This window comes from Plectropomus leopardus, chromosome 20, assembly GCF_026936395.1.
Source record: "Plectropomus leopardus strain MGB_pleo_1.0 chromosome 20, ASM2693639v1, whole genome shotgun sequence".
Classification (NCBI taxonomy): domain Eukaryota; kingdom Metazoa; phylum Chordata; class Actinopteri; order Perciformes; family Serranidae; genus Plectropomus; species Plectropomus leopardus.
Genome location: NC_142195.1, coordinates 4,108,290 through 4,126,399, shown reverse-complemented (window position 1 = coordinate 4,126,399; position 18,110 = coordinate 4,108,290). Strand labels below are relative to the sequence as shown.

At 39.0% G+C, this 18,110-nt stretch overlaps 1 protein-coding gene across 4 annotated transcripts in view; it reads left to right on the top strand.

Moving 5' to 3' along the window:
* The window catches only part of ap3b1a (adaptor related protein complex 3 subunit beta 1a), a 100,631-nt gene that overhangs the window by 59,385 nt on the left and 23,136 nt on the right, over positions 1-18,110 (top strand). For all 4 annotated transcript variants that reach the window (XM_088070700.1, XM_088070699.1, XM_088070701.1 and 1 more), the window contains exons 23-26: positions 5,425-5,653; positions 10,460-10,544; positions 11,202-11,299; positions 13,875-14,013. In XM_088070700.1, coding sequence (XP_087926826.1) covers positions 5,425-5,653; positions 10,460-10,544; positions 11,202-11,299; positions 13,875-14,013 — 551 coding nt within the window. The remainder of the gene's footprint in view (positions 1-5,424; positions 5,654-10,459; positions 10,545-11,201; positions 11,300-13,874; positions 14,014-18,110) is intronic.

The following is an 18,110-nucleotide window of genomic DNA, read 5'->3' as shown; positions in this document are numbered from 1 at the left end:
TTCAAAATGCCACCCCTTCTGTTGCCGTGTGGATCATGTGAGAACATTGTCATCACGGCTGCACTTTGCACACGCGCATAGAAGACAACGATAACAACACTGACTATCGAGCTGTGTTTGTGCTGATGAGGTTGTAACACTGTCGGTTATTGTGCTTTCGCCATCGTCTTCTTGTTAGGTTTATACTCAGCGCTCTGGAGAGGAACACCTTTATGCGCAGGTGTGTGGTGTTCTCCTGTGGTGTGTTATTATAAAGTTACACCGCCAATTGGCCTGGCATGCATACTACAGCATTTGCGGTTGTTTTTGCAAATCCGTGTGAACAAGGATTGTTCTCACAGTGTTATCATATGACGATACGCTGATATTTTTAAAAAGACAAAGGAAAGACTTTTCTGTTTTTAGTAGGACCCGTTCTCATCCAAATGTAGCCTTAGTTAGCTCTTTAAAGCGTCGACTTTTCCGTTTCAACAAATGCAACTTTCTTGCAATAGACATTTTCTATTCTGTTGCTTCTATTTTGTTTTTATTTCCTTGTCAGTTACTGCTTAATAAACATACCAACAGGAAATAGAAAGGGAACCATTTACAATGTGTATGCTAGGGGTGTCAACGTTTACAATTTTTTCTACACGTGTAAACGGGACTTCTAACCGACGTGTACCCGGTTACACGATTTATGATCTTTTTCTATCGCAGTTGCGCTATATAACCACTAGATGGTTCTGTCTCCATTCAAATACCTCCTAATCTCATTAAATCAAAGCCATTCCAGTAGTTAGTTATCGCACAAAAACGTTTATTCAGCGAACAGAACTTAAAAAGTAGGCAATCCATCTCACCATTTAAGGCTTAGACCTACTTATGACAGAAAGTAAAATGAGTTGAAAAGAAAATCATCAATTTTGACAGACAAGAAAACGTACAAGTGAAAGCTGGAAAAGGTTTAACCTTCTTTTTTAATCATTGTTTTAACTATTGCTCACTTTTGTACAATATTTGTTTTTAAGCTCTGCTTGTTCATCGCTTGTTGCTTGTTGTCCATGCGGCCCTGAGTCAACTTGAAGTGACGCGACACTGGCTGTGGCTGCGGTTTTTTTTTAATATCAACGTAACATTGCCACCTGTGCATCTATTATGTATGCGGATAACTGCATTAGTGGGAACATTTAAGTGTATTGTTAGTTAATGTTATTATCTTAAGCTTTCAGGCAACATTATCACCCCTAAAAATACTATTGCAGTGTTTCCTCTAGGATTTTTTTCAGCAGCAGGGGCAGGCTCTCCGGGGAGCCGTGGCGGCGTAAACAAATGACACTTGACTGCAGATTTTAAGTTTATGCCCAGCATAATGCCCCTTTTTATTGAATGGTTGGCATGAAAATCACTTTTTAAAGGCTGAATGTAAAAATACATCATGGCGTGTATATCGCTTAATGCTATCAATTAGTTTACTCACGTTAGCGACACTGAGTTGAGTTGGCACCGGGCCCAATTAACTTAAGCTACGTAACCTTAGCTGGCCATCAATATTTTGCGAATGTTTATTTAACTAATAAAATCTATTATAAGTTTTCTTAAGCTAATAAGTCTACCTTTTCTCCGGTAAGTTTCACGCTATTTTCAAGCCGACACTCCTCTGACTCTCCGACCTGATGCCTGGATGCGAGTAGCTAATTAACGTGGGCACCAGTTAGTTCTGCTGGGGGTGGTAGGGGGCGGTGGTATCTACCCCAAAGAGTAGATACGGAGCAAGATAGTTATCTGCCTCAGCACTCGCGACACCCAACGCAGTGCAGGACTGTGCTGTGATGCGGCGGTGGTGTATTTGCAATTTAAAAAAAAAAAAAAAACAAAAAAAAACGACATTTGAAGGAGCGGCGGGTAGGATTTAGGAGTGGCGGGCCGCCACTCCTAAATGAGTGTAGAGGAAACACTGTATTGGTGAGAAATGAACGAGGAGGAAGAGAGGAAAAAATGACGTGTAAACGGTTATTGATTTTTCTGAACGGTTATGATTTGTTATCCGTGTACCCGTTTACACGTGTAGATGTTGACATCCCTAGTGTATGCTATCAACTTTGAATTGGGCTACAGATAATGTTAAGTTAACGTTAAGCAGTGATTAATTTTCCAGAAGGGGGCGCTATTTTGTTAGGAACTCGTTCCTTTTTCCTGCTACAGTGGTTGTGCAATGGTTTTTGGAAAGACTAATAATGATGAACTACATAGATCCATATGACTTGGCAACCCAAGGCTTGATTACAAACTCACTCATGTTTGGACTGAGCGCGGACCATGGACTGTATATAAAAATGGACAACATGACAGCTCCTCCACAGTGTAAATTTTCAGTTTTAATCGCCCCCTGGTGTATGACTGCAATATAGGTCATAAAGCCCGCCCCTCCGTGTTGGTGAATGGACATAGGCCAAACTAAATCTTGAAGCACACACCAAATCAAATTTTCTCCGAGATGGTTTCTGTCACTGAAGGTAGTTCTCATCACGTCGGTGTTTGTTCTCTGTTGTTTGTTTTTATCATGAGTTAGGTTTTAATCAGTTATTCAGTTTTACAAAAGGGGACTTTCCACCATGATTGATGGCTGTGACCGCCATTGCATGCACTCACATTCAATGGGGGCTGCTCGTGATTGGTCGATTGGGTGTTTTGGCGGAGACTCCCCTACCGTGGATACCGCTACTGCGCCGACTCCCGCTCTCAATGACATCACCAGCGCAAGATGGCAGCACCCATATTCGGGATGTTTTAGCCTCACGTAAGCATAGTGGGGGTAAGTGGGGGCGCATCATTCATTTTTATATACAGTCTATGGTGCATACACTTCAGTAACAAAGTGCGCACCTCACAAAATAGCACACAGCTTAACGCACCTTTACAGTGTCTGTGGTAAAAAAAGAAGATGTGATTGATGACCCTTTCAGGGTTTCTATACTTGGCCATTTTTGACAGCCTTGTAGTTAGTTGTTTTATGACTCATTTGTAGGTGAAGTAAGTAGCATATCTAGTCTTTTAGACAATTTAAGCATCATCAAACCTGTTGTTTTTTTATTTCTTGCTGCCATAATACAATGACAGTGAGCGGTGTTTTCTCAACCTCTAAAGTGAACACATTGAAACTCATCTCCACTGTTCCTGTCGTATGTCAAACCAATTCTTCATCCTCACACACTCCTCACGACAAGTCGGCGGAGGATGCTTCGTACATTTCTCACTCTGAGTCAGAACACGCTGCCACAATGCACACTGACACCACTTGACATTGTAAGCCGCGCCATCACGACTGCATGTTTCCACTGCGTTTCTTCATATCATATTAGAAGTCATATTCAATTAGCTTAATTAGCTCATACACGTTGCTTAATCATCGAAATCTGTTATTCACAGGATCTTTTTTTGAACCACGAGCTGTTGTTTTTTCATACACAATATTGCTGCCCTCCTCTTTGTCACCTTCTTGACTTTAACTCTCATATTTGTCATTTTTTATTTTCAGGCGGTAAATGACAAATATTCGTCTTGATTTGCACCTGTGTTTCCTCTGTGTCGGTGTGTGCGTACTTTCAGGTGCTAAATGTTTCAGAGGGTGTGAAAAGGCTTTGTTCATCCTGATGTTTTGAACTAATTAGTGCCATCAAGGAAGGCAGACAGAAGAAGAAACTACTCAGAATTGTCTTATTTTTTGATGCTTTTTATTACTTTGAATTGTTAAGGTGTTTCTGAAGTTTTATGCCCGTCATGTGAGTGTTCTCATGTTTGACAGTGGAATATGTTTAGTATTGCGTTGTGTGGGCTGACGCCCCTCATCTTTCTGACGAGAGCTGACAGTGGAAGTGAAAAACTGAAAGTGTGAACAATGTTCCTCTCAGTCAGGGATTCTCACATTGCTTTGTTGAGGGGATACTTTTGCAAAATGACAGGAGGCCACCTAGCTACATACATGTTTCTAGAATTTTAGAACATTTCTAGGACTTTAGGAAAGGAAAAAAAGATTTTAGGACATTGATAGGATTTTTAGGAAATTTCTGGGATTCCAGACATTTCCAGGATTTTAGGACATTGATAGGATTTCAAGACGTAAGGATTTTAGGACATTTCTAGGTTTTCAGCACATTTCTAGGATTGTATGGCATTTTTAGGATTTTAGGAAATATCCAGGATTTCAGGAAATTTCTAGGATTTTAGGACATTTCTAGGATTTCAAGCCATTTTAAGGATTTTAGGACGTTTTTAGGATTTTAGGACATTTCGAAGATTTCAGGACATTTTGATGATTGTAGTACATTTTTAGGATTTTAGGACTTTTACAGGAGTTCAGGAAATTTCAAGGATGTCAGGACATCTCTAGGATTTTAGGACGTTTTAAGGATTTTTTGCCATTTCTCGGCTATGAGAAAATGTTTAGGATTTATGCCGTTTGTAGGATTTTAGGACATTAGGGTCTTAGCTTGCACCTCTGTTGGAGACTGTGGGGATCCTCCACTGGCAATTGCTCTTAAACAGCATCTATTTTGATGCTTTTTGTACACTTTAGGCACCTCACGTATACTAAAAGTACAAAAACAATTCCCAATGTTAATCATTTTATTGTGAATTAGACAATGGTTGAGGGGCCACCTGGCACCCTACAGAGGACCACATTTGGCCCGCAGGCCGTAAATTGAGTATCACTGCTCTAAGTCATGAGATGTTAATTTTTAAGAAAAAGACCACACCACCATCACATCCACATCCTTTGCTTTCTATATCTCTCAAAGGTAATACAATTTCCTGCCTCTGAAAAGGTAAAAGCTCCTTTAAAAAGACCTGCGAGTGGCGGCTTTGGGCCATGTAGCCACTTATGTTTCTATTCATTAAAGGCTGTTTTTATTCAGCCCCGTTTGACCGAGCATCCAGCCCATTTCCAGCTAACTGGGCTGATTGAGGACATTTCTTAAATGGGCTCCTCTTTACCCTACAGAGTTAATGAAGGGTGGGTTGGCGGGGAGTTATCGGCCAACCCTCGGTCCCACTCCACTCAGAAGTGCTTCTTTCTGCGCGCTGATTGGACGCGCTGAATTGCATGAATAAAGGTGATGGAAAGAATGGAGATTCTTGTATTAATCTGTCCTCTTGTGTGGATGCATTTGCACTGTAATGCACAAGGCGTCCCTGGATGTCATGTTGATGTGGTGAGCTTTAGGCTTCTGAGCAATGTTTTCTCATTTTCCTTCTCTGCGTCTGCTCTCAGGCTTTTGTTTCCCGCAGTGCTCAGTTGTTCCTAGATCAGTCCAGTCCATACTGCAGTTTATTTCTCTGATAATCAAGACGTTTTCTGTATTTCTCAGTCTTGTTTTATACTGTACAAAATCACACTCCAGCGGTTGTTGAGGTTTATCCCTTCTCTTTCATGTGTCCCTCCAGGTCACCACTCCATCTTTTGGCCCAGTGAAGACCTATGAGCTGCTGCACCATATGACTGGAAAAGGTCTGTCGGCTAAGTATCATTTCCCCAGGCAGCCGTGTTTGTACCAGCCCAGTATGGTTGCTGTACAGGTCATACTGACCAACAGCTCAGACCACAGCCTGGAGGAGATCCACATAGGAGACCGAAGCCCAGCGAGCCTCAACATCCACTGCTTTAACACCATCGGTGAGTATGAGCACCACACCTGCAAAAAAAACAAAACCTCCGCTTACACCTGGTAAATCCAATAACGGTTATAAATTAGTAACATTACCATCAAATGTGATATTGAAATTTAAGGTTGGTAATATTCCATATTTTTAAGGTAATCAAATCCCATGAAAAAGGGAAAACCAGCAATTAATTCATCTATTATCAAGTGTTGTTTGTGTATATCAAAGTCTGATGTATATTGTTTCCTGTGCCACATTATATAGTGTTTTTTCATCACTTTGATGATGTCTTTAGGGTTTTAGGATGTTTTTACAGATAAGGCCATTTCTTATGTTTTAGGACATTTCTAGTTCTTTAGGCTATTCCTGGATTTTAGTGCATTTATAGGGTTGTTAGACATTTACAGTTCTTTAGGATGTTTCCAGGATTACAGGACTTTTTTTTAAGATTTCTTTTTTTTTTTTTTGACATTTAGTAGGATTTTAGAATGTTTGTAGGATTTTGGGTCATTACCAGGATTTTAGGACATTTCTAGGATTTTAGCATGTTATGACGATTTTAGCACAATTCTCAGATGTTAGGATATTTCTAGGATTGTGGAAGTTGACTGGGTCACTAATAGATTTTTTTGCGGCTTTTATTGCCTTTAATGGAAAGGACAGTTTGAGAGTGAAAGGGGGAGAGAAAGAGAGAGGGCGTCATGCAGTCAAGGGCCAGGCCCAGAATCAAACCCGCGGCCGTGGCAGTGAGGATACATCCTCTGCTCTATCCACTGAGCCACTTGGTGCCCCAGGAGTGGGTCACTTGGTTACAGGGCCACTGGAGCATTTCGTCCGTCCCCGGAAGCTGAAGTCAGACTAACAGCTAAAATGGATCTTTATCAGCGCAGGTCGTCATTCCTTATTTTCTCACTGTCTAGGCGTCCCATAATGTTCAGGTATCAAAGAGCTTGGGTTAAAAACAAACTCTCCGCTGTAGTCAACTTCTGCTTGGAAGTCGCCATTTTCTGGAAGTGGAGTCCCCTCACATGAGGACGGAGGATGTGCAGAAAGAACACAGGCAGAGAGGAATCCGCTTCATTGTTTACATGATATAAATTTTCTTTTGAACAGTTTATGAAAAGGTTTAAACTACCCCTCTGCAACTGATTGAAATCTGACCCGGTTTTGGCCTGTTTAAGCTGATTGAGGTTTTTTTATGGATCACGTTTAATCTGTTTGGGCTTTTAAACCTATTCTAATCAGATTAATAGGCTCCATGTAAATGTGCCTAATGATTTATTTGCAGATTTCACATGTCATAGTTGTTTTTTCCTTCTATAACGTAAACACCCACATTTATTCCAATTTCTATGTAATATTGGTTGACTCTTCTTTTTACTCATGATGGCTGACTGGAATTTCTGCAGCGCTACCTTTACTATGATTGTTCTCAGACAGGTATTAAATGATCATTTTAAGCCTGTTTGCTATCAGCTCAGCAGATACCCCCCCTCCCAACCTGAAAACAGCCAATATTATTTCAGCTAATCCCTGTTCATTAGTATCGATCAGGACCAACAAACATGCACCATCTCCATATTTCTTGTCACACTGTTGTATGATGGCCACACTCTGTATATAGTATATGACTAAGAGCACGGCTCCTTCAAGATCTTCTTCTTCATGCACATACAAACATACACACAGAAGTGGTGTGCGGTGGAGCATGTTAAAACTGTCAATTGCAGGGGATTGATTGGGCATTGAAGGAACTCAAGCAGGCAAACAGTGGGTAATTTGGATCGATTGAGCCTGGCTACTGTGGGCTGGTGGCTGGAGTCTGTGTGGAAAAGTTGCAGAGGATGAATACAGACAAAGCTTTATGTAATGCTGATTTGTGTGCGTTGGTTAAAGGACAATGCATGACAGGGTTGTATTTAGTGAGAAATATTGCACATTGCCACTGCAAGGTACATAACTTTTCCATTGCTGCTCATCTCCACGTGAACAATTGTTACACCCGCAATTTAAGAGTTTAAACCCAAATAGTATTTGTGATTTGCTCTCTTTTTGTGTCCTAAATCAATAAATGTTGTTCTTGTTAATTATAAGCAGCCAGCTGGGGCACGTGCTCTGCCTTTAATTTTTCTTACACAAAAATAGAAAACAAAACATCAGATATCATCGAACATTAAACTGATATCGTTTTTTCAGAGCTGATAATGATTATTAGTATTTAATGAGACTGATAACCGATATTTGGAACCGATATGCATTTACAATAAAAATGAAAATCTTTCTTTCAGTATTTCGAATTTTGAAATTCCAGTTAATTGCAGCATAGGTTATATCTTTTTTTTTTCCATGTAAGCAATCATCCCTAAATATTATACTCGAGTAATTACATAGATCTGAGGACACACTGACATTGCAAGAAAATCCAACCAAGAAAGAAACTTGAGCGCTCAATTGATCATACAGGTGGTAAACAAACCAAAAGCATCTTTGGAAAAAAGCAGTCAAAAACGCATAGTTTCGACACTCATTTCCTGCTTCAAAGGTCATGACATCATTGGTGCCAGACTTTGTTGCCAGTGGTGGACAGTAACAAAGTTACATTTACTTGAGTACAAGAATTTGCCATCTGAGAAAGTAGGACACTTTGGTTGTCTGTGGCCATTTCTTTAGGCTTTGTAGCATTTTCAACAAGCTTTTTAATCTACAGATTCTACAAGTCAGTCAGTGTATTCAGTGTTTTAATCTAATTTCAGGCAGTAGGCCCAAGTGGCCCGAGACTGTTTAGTGTAAAAATACTTCATAAATGACGTTGACTTCCTTCTTCTGCCCATGGGATCACTGCATAACAACTTAAAAATGAAACCATAAACAGTTACTTCTGTGTGCACAGCGTACTGTGAATGATATCTTGTTCTTCTGAGCATGTGTGCCATGTCAGGGCCATGACCAGTTCACACTGGAGCCTGATATTAGCCACGTTTTAAACGATAATGTGAACTGCTACATTAAAAAATCTAATCTAGAAAAAAGTCAGAATTGAGTGCTAAAGCTTGTAGTGTGAATGTAGTGTTAAAGTCATTAGCTTCTGTAAATGTAATGTGACAATATACAACAAAGAATTGAGATCTTCTTTGTCAGTTTATCAAGTTTATTAATCAAGTGCTCGAGTACTTTTAATTCAAGTAATATTATCAAGTATATTAATATCTATACTTCATCTAAAGTAAGAGACTTCTGTGGGCGCCTAGTAGCTAGCCTGGTAGAGTGGCGCCCCATGTACAGAGGAGGTGTCCTCACCACAGCAGCCGCGGGTTCGATTCAGATTCTTTCATCCCCTCTCTACCCCTTTCACACTTGAGCTGTACTATACCAATAATGACAAAAGAAAATCTTTAAAAAAATAAGAGTTGCGTACTTAGTCCACCATTGTCAGTGGAAAATCTCCTACGGATCTTCTCATCCCGTAATGAAGAATAATTTCTATAGTGTAGTATAGTATAGATTTTATGTCGACTGCATGTTTCACAAAATGGGTAGGTAGGTTTTTATTTTAAGTTGGTCCCAGTATGTGGGTTTTAGGAGAATATATTGGCAGAGATGATATATAATATTCATAACTCTGTTTTCATTTGTGTATAATTACATGAAACTAACAATAGTTAATGAGCCACTCATACCCACAATGTCACGGGTCCTCTTTCAGAGTCCACTGTGTTGTTTCTACCGTAGACCAGAGAAACAAACCAAACTCTGACTCAAGACAGGGCCAGTCAAGTATTTATGTCGGCCCCCGTTGATATCCTGCATGCTCGGCACGTGGGAAAGTTCTGTTAGTTTCAGTCTGAAACCTCATAGCTAGAAAGCATAAAATCCTACACACAAGTCCTGTAAATTGCTGATTTAAAAAAAAATCTAAAAAATAAATTGCATAATTCCTTTTCAGACAACTTGTTTATACATATATTATCACTTTATATAGGTGCAATTTGTCCCAATTTTAGAACAAACATTAGATACCAAAAGAAGGACACATGTACCTTTGCATTTTGAATAGAGGCCCTTACTTTTGAGGTTATCTCGTGGTCTATTTTCATACATATAGGGAGACTAGGAAGGATGCTGAGATTGTTTAAAAAAAAAAAAAGCAGAAAATGTGTCAGAGAAACTGAAGGCTGGATTGGAAGTGAGTCCATGATGGCTCTGTTTTCAGACGCTTTCCTCAGGAGTCTCCTCTCCGTCTGTGGAAAGAGTTATACAGTAAAACAGCGCTGCTCCACGGAGAGAGAAACACAGGCCGACAGGGGAAGCGAGGAGGATGTTTCTGTCTGTCTGTGTTCTTCTTCTCCTGAACACCCCACTTGTCCCCCCCCTCCTCCTCCTCCTTCTCCATGTAGCTGTCCAGACTCTCTCTTCAGCATTTTTTGGCTTTGCTTAATTCTCCGTCTTTTTCTTCCGCTCTGTCTCGTCTCCTTCACCTCGTCTCTCTTGATGCTGATGCTCTCTTTGACAAGCCTGTTGTTTTGGAAATATGCTAGTCCTTCATGCAATTTTTTTTTTTTCCTCCCCGAGGCTAGGTGTGTGTGTGTGTGTGTGTGTGTGTGTGTGTGTGTCTGTGGGTGGGGGGATTGAAGGATAGATTTCTCACACACGGTGGCCTTGCTTTGTGAAGTAGAAAACACAAGTGGTGTGGATGCCTGTCTGTTCCACTCTGCTGCTGCCCCTCCACCTCCTCCCTCCTCCCTTTGCTTCATCCTTCCCCACGTTGCACACTGTGCCCTTGTCACTCACTCTTCCTTTTCTCGGTTTTTTTTCTCCTCAGAGCGGCTGGAGCCAGAGGCCTCAGTGACGGTTTCCATGGGTATTGACTTCAGCGACTCGACACAAGCAGCCAACTTCCAGTTGTGGTAAGACAACCTGACATCCACTCATATCAAGTCGGTCTTTTTTCCTCTCTCAGGCCTACATCTTTTTCACAACCTTTTTCTGCTGCTGCTCTCCGGATTCATCACCGCATCTCCCTCGCGTGTCTCTTTCTCTTACGTTCATTTGCATCCCCTCTTCCCTTTTTCCTCTCTCATTTGTTCTTTGGTAATTCTCCTTTTCCTTCCGCGCTCTGTGCTAGCACTCCCAGGTGAGACATCAGCCACGATTGATCCGGGTTCACTGGGATAACAATTATTCCTCCAGTAATCAGCCCCAGCTCAAATCAACCTGCTGAATGCCATCGGCACCGCTGCTCAGCTGATCAATAACCTTATCAGAAAATCTGTTCAGGATGGGGGAATCAATCGGAGCCCAAAATGCCATTCACAGAGCGTGGTTTGCAAAGCAATCAGAAGAGAAACATTTAATACACCAGCAAACACACACAAGAGCACAAAACACGCACACTGTACCACACGTCATCATCTTTTCACTGAGATGAAGATGCATTTCACTACAGAGCAGAAGTGAATGCTGTCTTGCAAAAAGTCCAAATGTATACTCTTTTTAATTAACTCTTTATGTTGGATATCCTGTTTATAATTAAGTATTCGTCTCCTGTTGTTTTCCTCCCTCAGCACCAAGGAGGACCAGTTCAGTGTGTCTATCCAGCCCGCTGTGGGGGAGCTCTTAATGCCCAGTAGCATGACAGAGCAGGACTTCAGCAAGGAGCAAGGTCAGTTAAATTTGCATCAATTAAATAAGCTTAAAGCCTCTGGGAACCCACATCAACAAAAACTTTCTTAAAATATAACTTAGAGTAGGGCTGGCTATTATCACAATATTTTAAGGCTACATCGGGATACACAATGTATAAATATAATGATAATAAACTTCATTTATAGAGCACTTTTCATACAAAGAATGCAGTGCTTTGCAACAAAAGAAGTGCAACAGAAAAGACGAATAAACGATCATAACACATTTGGTGAGAAACAAGATATAAAAATCAAAGTAGAAAGTACAGCAATTTAACATCACATCTAGTAACATGTCCTTTAAACTAATGTTAACTACTGAAATACAAAATGTTTGAATGAACTGCAGTTACAATAAGGTTAAAAAAGTAGCTAGTCATATAGTTAAGTTGAATACACTACTGTTAAAATAACATTTTAATAAAGTCTGGTTATAAGGCAGTTAAATAAAGTGCTTTTATTGTGAATTTTTAAAAAGAATTGTATAATTAAATAAATTAGAGTAGGCATTTTTATTGTGAGGGACCTGGCTTGTCTCAGGATGGAAGTGTTGATGTTTTTTGCTGTTTTTGTTGGACGTTTGTGTTAGCAGACAGTAAAACAAATGCCGCGGCGCCTTTAACTGTGAGGATTCATTTACTACGAGCGGACACCAAACTAACAGCTCTCCAGTTCAAATATTACTAACGTTTGCAAGTTGCACTGGTGCTCCATGGTTGCAAAATGTGATTAAATTAGTCACGATCGGAGCTCTGCAAATACAAACACACACCTCACCTGCTCACACTAACACTACCACAAACACTTTTTAAGTTCACTGTAAGCTGGAAACAAACCAACAGCTCTCCAGTTCATATATCAATAGTATTTGCAAATCGCTGTAGTGCTCTGTGGTCGCAAAATGTGACTGAATAGTCACTGTCTGGAGCTCTGCAAAAGTGCTGCTTTTTGTTTGTGTCTGTAAGAGACAGAGAGCTTTTTGTTTGTGTCTGTAAGAGACAGAGAGCGCCATAGAGGAGATTGAGAAGCAAAACACCGGTGGATTATAAAATTATGCAACAATTTACACTCAATATTTGCGATACAGTCATTTTACACATTGCATGTTAAACAAGCCGCGAAACATGAAGTATATCTGATATATTGCCCAACCCTAATTTAGGGTCTGACATGCATATTTAAAAAGCATAAAAAATGATCAGACATTATTCTCAATCCAAATTTGAAATATATTCATTTTAGTTTTTTCACAGTTTCCTGAAGCTGGGTTGATTTTGGTGTGGTTATCCCAGATCCATATCACATAATATTAATAAAGACAATCAACAACTCAAAGTCAGGTGTCAGTTGTGTAACAATCACCTCATCCAAATCAGTATGTTGTTTTCTTCTGAATAGGCCCAGTTCACAGCAGTGTCTCTTTAAATCCGGATGCTGATGATAATCTGTTGATTCTGGGCTAAAATCAGTAGTAGCTATACTTTCATTGCTAAATCTAATCGCAGAGTATAATATGATAAATTCATCCGTTGCAGACATAAAACATAGTAGGTGGCAGTGTCTGTGTGATGAGGTTGAGCTAAAGTGAAATGATGTGGTTTTTTGACGCCCAAAAAACAAAACAAAATACTGCATTTTTTGGTCATTTAACATAAATACATAATATAAAAAGGATGTTGACAAAATTAAAAACATTTTACAGACCTAATAACAATCATACCATCATACATGATGAAGGCAGGGATTTAAATCTTTAAATTAGAGACTTTTCTATATTGTATAGTGAAATCAAATCCTAGTAGCCTGCCTCTAATAAGCATTTCCTCACCTTTGTCAGTTAGGTGAAATGCTTGCCTCTTATGAAGCACTTAAAGGTATTCCCCACACAAACACACAGGCACACACACCTGTAGAGCTACATACTGTGGTGACTATTGAGAGCAGACTCATATCTGAGCCATCAGTGTGCTCTTAAGTGGCTGCTTAATGCTGCTTCAGCCTTAATTAATCTTCACTCGCCGTGTTTTGAGCTCAGCTGAATATACCTCACACTTAAAAAAACACAACTTGCTTTTGCTGGACCCTTTCTTTCTCTCTAGCAAATTGCTGCTTGATGGCAATTGAGGGAAGTTAATTCATTCTTTAAGCTGACAGGTTTTCATTATATTTGCCTTTAAGACCTGTTTTATTTCAGTCTAACTTGTGCATATTTATCTCCGTTCTTTCTCGCAAATCCTTGCTCATTGCTAAGTGCACATGAACTGGTCCTTTGCCTTCAGATGAGTCTTTTTTCGGACTCTTTTTGCAGTAATAAAAGGAGGCACCCTTCTGTTGTTTTGCCATTTTATGTACCATTAAAATGTGTTTTATCTCTTTGTTCTATAACTGTCAGTCCTAAAACCACATCTCAAAATACAGCAAATTGACTGTATAATTGTGATTATGCCCATAGCTCCTATATATTTAGTCTAAGTTTAAACTGAACAAACACATTTAATTAACAGTAGTCCCTTAGTTTAGCTTTGCTTTGCAAATATGTTTGCATCCTTTCAGGTAAGCTCCTTGGCATGAATGAGACGTCTGCAACAATCACCATGGCAACAGCAAACACCTCCAGCCAGGCCATCAGCAAGCAGGTCCTGTCCATGGCCAACGTAGGGGTGGTTTCATCCAGCCAAAACAACTTCCACAGGTGAGCCGTCCAGACATGCACACACGATTCATTCGCCACATGAATCCTTCATGTCCACACGCTGGACTTACAGACACACATGTTCACAATGTGTCCAGGGTTACCGCGGATCCTAAAAAAGTCTTAAAAGGCATTGAATTAACTAATCTAAAAGTCAAGGATTTTAAGATTTTTTTTCTCATAAAAACATACACATATACAGCAAGTTCCCTGCAACTTTTTTCATAAAGTAAAGTGATAATTGTAAAAAAAAATAAAATAAAATAAATATAAATAGCTCCCTGAGGTTTTACAAAGTAAAAGTTCCTCCAAGTTCTTTGCCCTAATTAATTCATTAATTTTATCGGCGATCATTAAAATAAAATACAAATACAGATAATCTGCAAAATGCAAAATATCGGCCTCAATAATTGGCTAGGCTGATAATCTGTCAACCCCTTCAACATACTGAGGAATGATATTTATATATATTAGCATGTAAAACGTAATGCAAAATTTAGAAATAAAAAATAAATAAACTTGAAAAAGTTAATCTGATTTAGTAGCATATCCCTAAAGGCCCCAAGTGTATGAAAAATCTGCTGAGTATTTTGGGTACAGAAATGCATTGCTTTGTAGTTTATTTTATTTCATTTAAAATCACTCGTGGACAAATTCACTCCCACAATAATTTTATTTGTGCAGGAAACCTTAAGTTCAGTCAGTAAATGTAGAGATCCCAAAGTCTCACTTTGATTCTGTTTCGTGAGTTATCTTGTTTTGGCCTAGATTGAGAAAGTGAGTGTGCCTGCGTACACGTGCTTTGTGTTTTTTACACGGTGTGCATGCAGGTATCATAAAGTCAAAGTGTCTGTGTGTCCCCCAGCAGCCTCGCAGAGACAGACATGCCAGGGGAATGCCCTGAGAAGCCCGGCTGTGTAATTGGTGTACACAGAGTGTGCTAATGAGCTTCCTCCTCTGTCACGCACACCCGAACACCTGATAGATAATTACACCTCCCTCTCTCCCTCTGTTTCCTGCTCTGTCTCTCTTTCACTTCATCTCTGCATGCCCCCCATCTGTCTCTCCCTCCATACCACTGTCTCTCTTTCACTTCCTCTTTGTCTTTCACTCCATCCCTCTGCGCCATGCTCTGTCCTCCTCCTGCTCCTCTCTTTCTATCTGTCTTTGTGTTCCTCCGCTCCGTGCAGACATGTCTGTCTCGTCGTCTTTTGAGTGATCTCTGTTTTTTTTTAAGGTATAGAGGAAACATGGAGGAAACAGTGGATAAGTAAGGGACAGTGAGGAAGTGGGAGTGAAAGAACAAGAGGGAGACGGTAGCACAAGGGCACAGAGAGCTGGAGGAGTGAGTGGAAATCAATGTTAGCTAGTAGGAGAGGCCTGCATCCAATAAGCCCATACTTCATTCAGAATAACCAATAGCTCAAAAGACTCCATGCTATCAATCTCTGTGCTGCCTCTGTGACGGCTACAGAGGAAGACGGTCCCCCAGTGTCGCCCTGTCTTCTCATAATAATGAAGACACTCTTCTATGTTGTACACAGGAGATGTCCAGCTCTTCCACACTGTCCTCAGGAGGTCTTTATATTGGAGATGGCAGACAGGGTTTCTGCATACCCTTAAAAAATCTTATAAAGGCACTGAATCATTAATTTAAAAAATAAAATCAAATAATCCATTTATTTAGTCTTTTAGGGGACTTAAAAAAGCAAAGGCACGAATAGAAGGATTTTATCATTTTCATCTGATGCTGCATAATAAAATTTTAAAATATTTGGTAACATCTACGTTTTTGAACAATTCTTCAACATTTTTCAAATTCATTAATCCAAAAATAAAGTCTTAATTGGTGAATTGTCCTAAATCAGTATTTTAAATGATCTGAAAAAGCAAAGATATGGCAAGAAGGATATAATGATTGTTTTTCTGATGTTGCATCATAAGATCTCTCTTTAATAATTTATTTTTTACATTCAATTCATTAATCTAAAAATAAAGCCTTAATTGGTGAAAGGTTTTAAATCCTACTTTTGAAAGACTTAAAAAAGCAAAGACATGGGAAGCAGAATTGTGTTTTAAAAGTGTTTTAAGCGGGGGTTTTTTGACGTTGCGTAGTAACATCTTTTGGGGTGGGGGGGGGCTGGGGATTAATTTACTGTGTTTCACATTAATGTCATGCAGATCAGGACAGTTGAACCAACAACACTCACTGTGCTTCCAGCAGAGCACACTGTCTGTTATCCCTGGACGACATGAAAGAGTGCAAATTCAATGAAAATTGGCCATTTCACTAAGATTTCTTGACTAAAACCATTACAAGACAATGCATTTAAGGCTCTGTGTTTTTTATGAAAAACTTTTTATGAAAACAATTTTCAAACTCGGCATCATTGGAATCAACACAGTGGAAACTTGCCAATGCTTTAAAAACAAACTATTTGTTTTAGCTTAACACATTTGTTCTGGACTACATTAAAATTTGAAGTTGACTCAATTTGAAAAGACAAACTGAATCGTTACAAAAAATGACCTCAATTGTCTTCCAAATTGAAGTCAAAGTCAAAGTGAAGTCAAATTGAAATTTTAAGTTGACTAAAATTGAGAAGTTACCTCCGCTTTTCTTCTCAAATTCAGTCCACTTCAAATTTTAAGGAAGCCGGGACATTTTTTAAAGTTAAAACTAACAGTTTATTATACACTACACAAATGCCCAGTATTAAAAAAAGTCATGTTAATATTTCATAAAACATGTCCCTAACCCTGTATGCAATATATGTTGGTTCATGTTTTTTTTTCTTCAATTTTGTTTATTCCAAGTTGCTTTAAATAAAGTCTTAAAAAGTTTAAAGACGAATTGGCTCAAGAAATGAACCCCCGGATGGAGTCCTTGTGTCTGCAAACACAACAGGATGGTTTGACAGTCTCGTCTTTGAGAAGTAGTAATCAAGATCTCTAAATGTGTCCATTCAAGGTTTTAATTTGGTGCCATTAACTCTATGTTCAAATAACTAACTGCAGAATTATTATGTTTTCACAGAGTTTCTATTATTAGATTAATCAATAAGTCAACTGACATTAGAGATAATTTGTCACAGTTTTGCTGATAGATTAATCATTTAAAGTTCCAGTGTGTAGGATTTAGTTTGATGCATTGACAGAAATATGATATTATGTCATAAGTATGTTTTCTTTAGTGTATATTCACCTGAAACTAAGAGTCGTTGGGTTAAAAACCAAACATTGGCTCTGAATAGGGCCATTCGCATTTTCATGTCAGCCACTGCAGTTCTCCTTGAAGCTTGGCACATGGGAGAAGTTTCACTCAGTAATAAATACATAAATCGTTGCAGCCGTAGCTATTATTGCTCTTTCAAGCTGCAGACTTGATGCTGGAAAAATGTTTGTTAATTTTGTCATCTATTTTTGCTTTGCGTTGTTTGGAAACAGCATTGGTTCCTAACTCCTGCACATCAGTTCAAGACAATGTATCATTTGTAAACAGCACCTATTGCATCCTAAGGCTTTATGCACACTACATCTTACTCTTCGTAACATCCAACTTGCGATCCCAGCAGAGAGTGGTGAAATAACTAGAGCTTCAACTAATGATTTTTGTTTTTGAACTTTTTATTTTTTCAACATCAACACAACACATACAACATATAGTACAGAGTATATGTTCACAATAAATTTACCTACTTGTCATATTTTTAGTCTTTTCTTGTCCATCTTCAACACTAGTAAATACCCATTCAGTGGTAATACCATTCCCCACAGAGCACTCACTAACTTGGCATTTAACTCCCACCTTGCCGTTCACGGTCTAAGGAAAAGAGCACAAAAAATATACAAGCATGCCAAAACATTTGTAATAAAATTAATGACAATAAAATATAAACTGAAGTTAAAAACAAAAACAAAACAGGAGAAACAAAACATTAAAAACAAACAAGAAAAACAAAGCAAAAGCAAAACATTTTTTCATTTTTATTTTTATTATTGATCAATCTGCTGATTATTTTTACATTTAATGCAAAAAAACATTAAAAAAATGTCCATCATAGTTTTCCAGAGCCAGAGATGACTTATAAAATGTC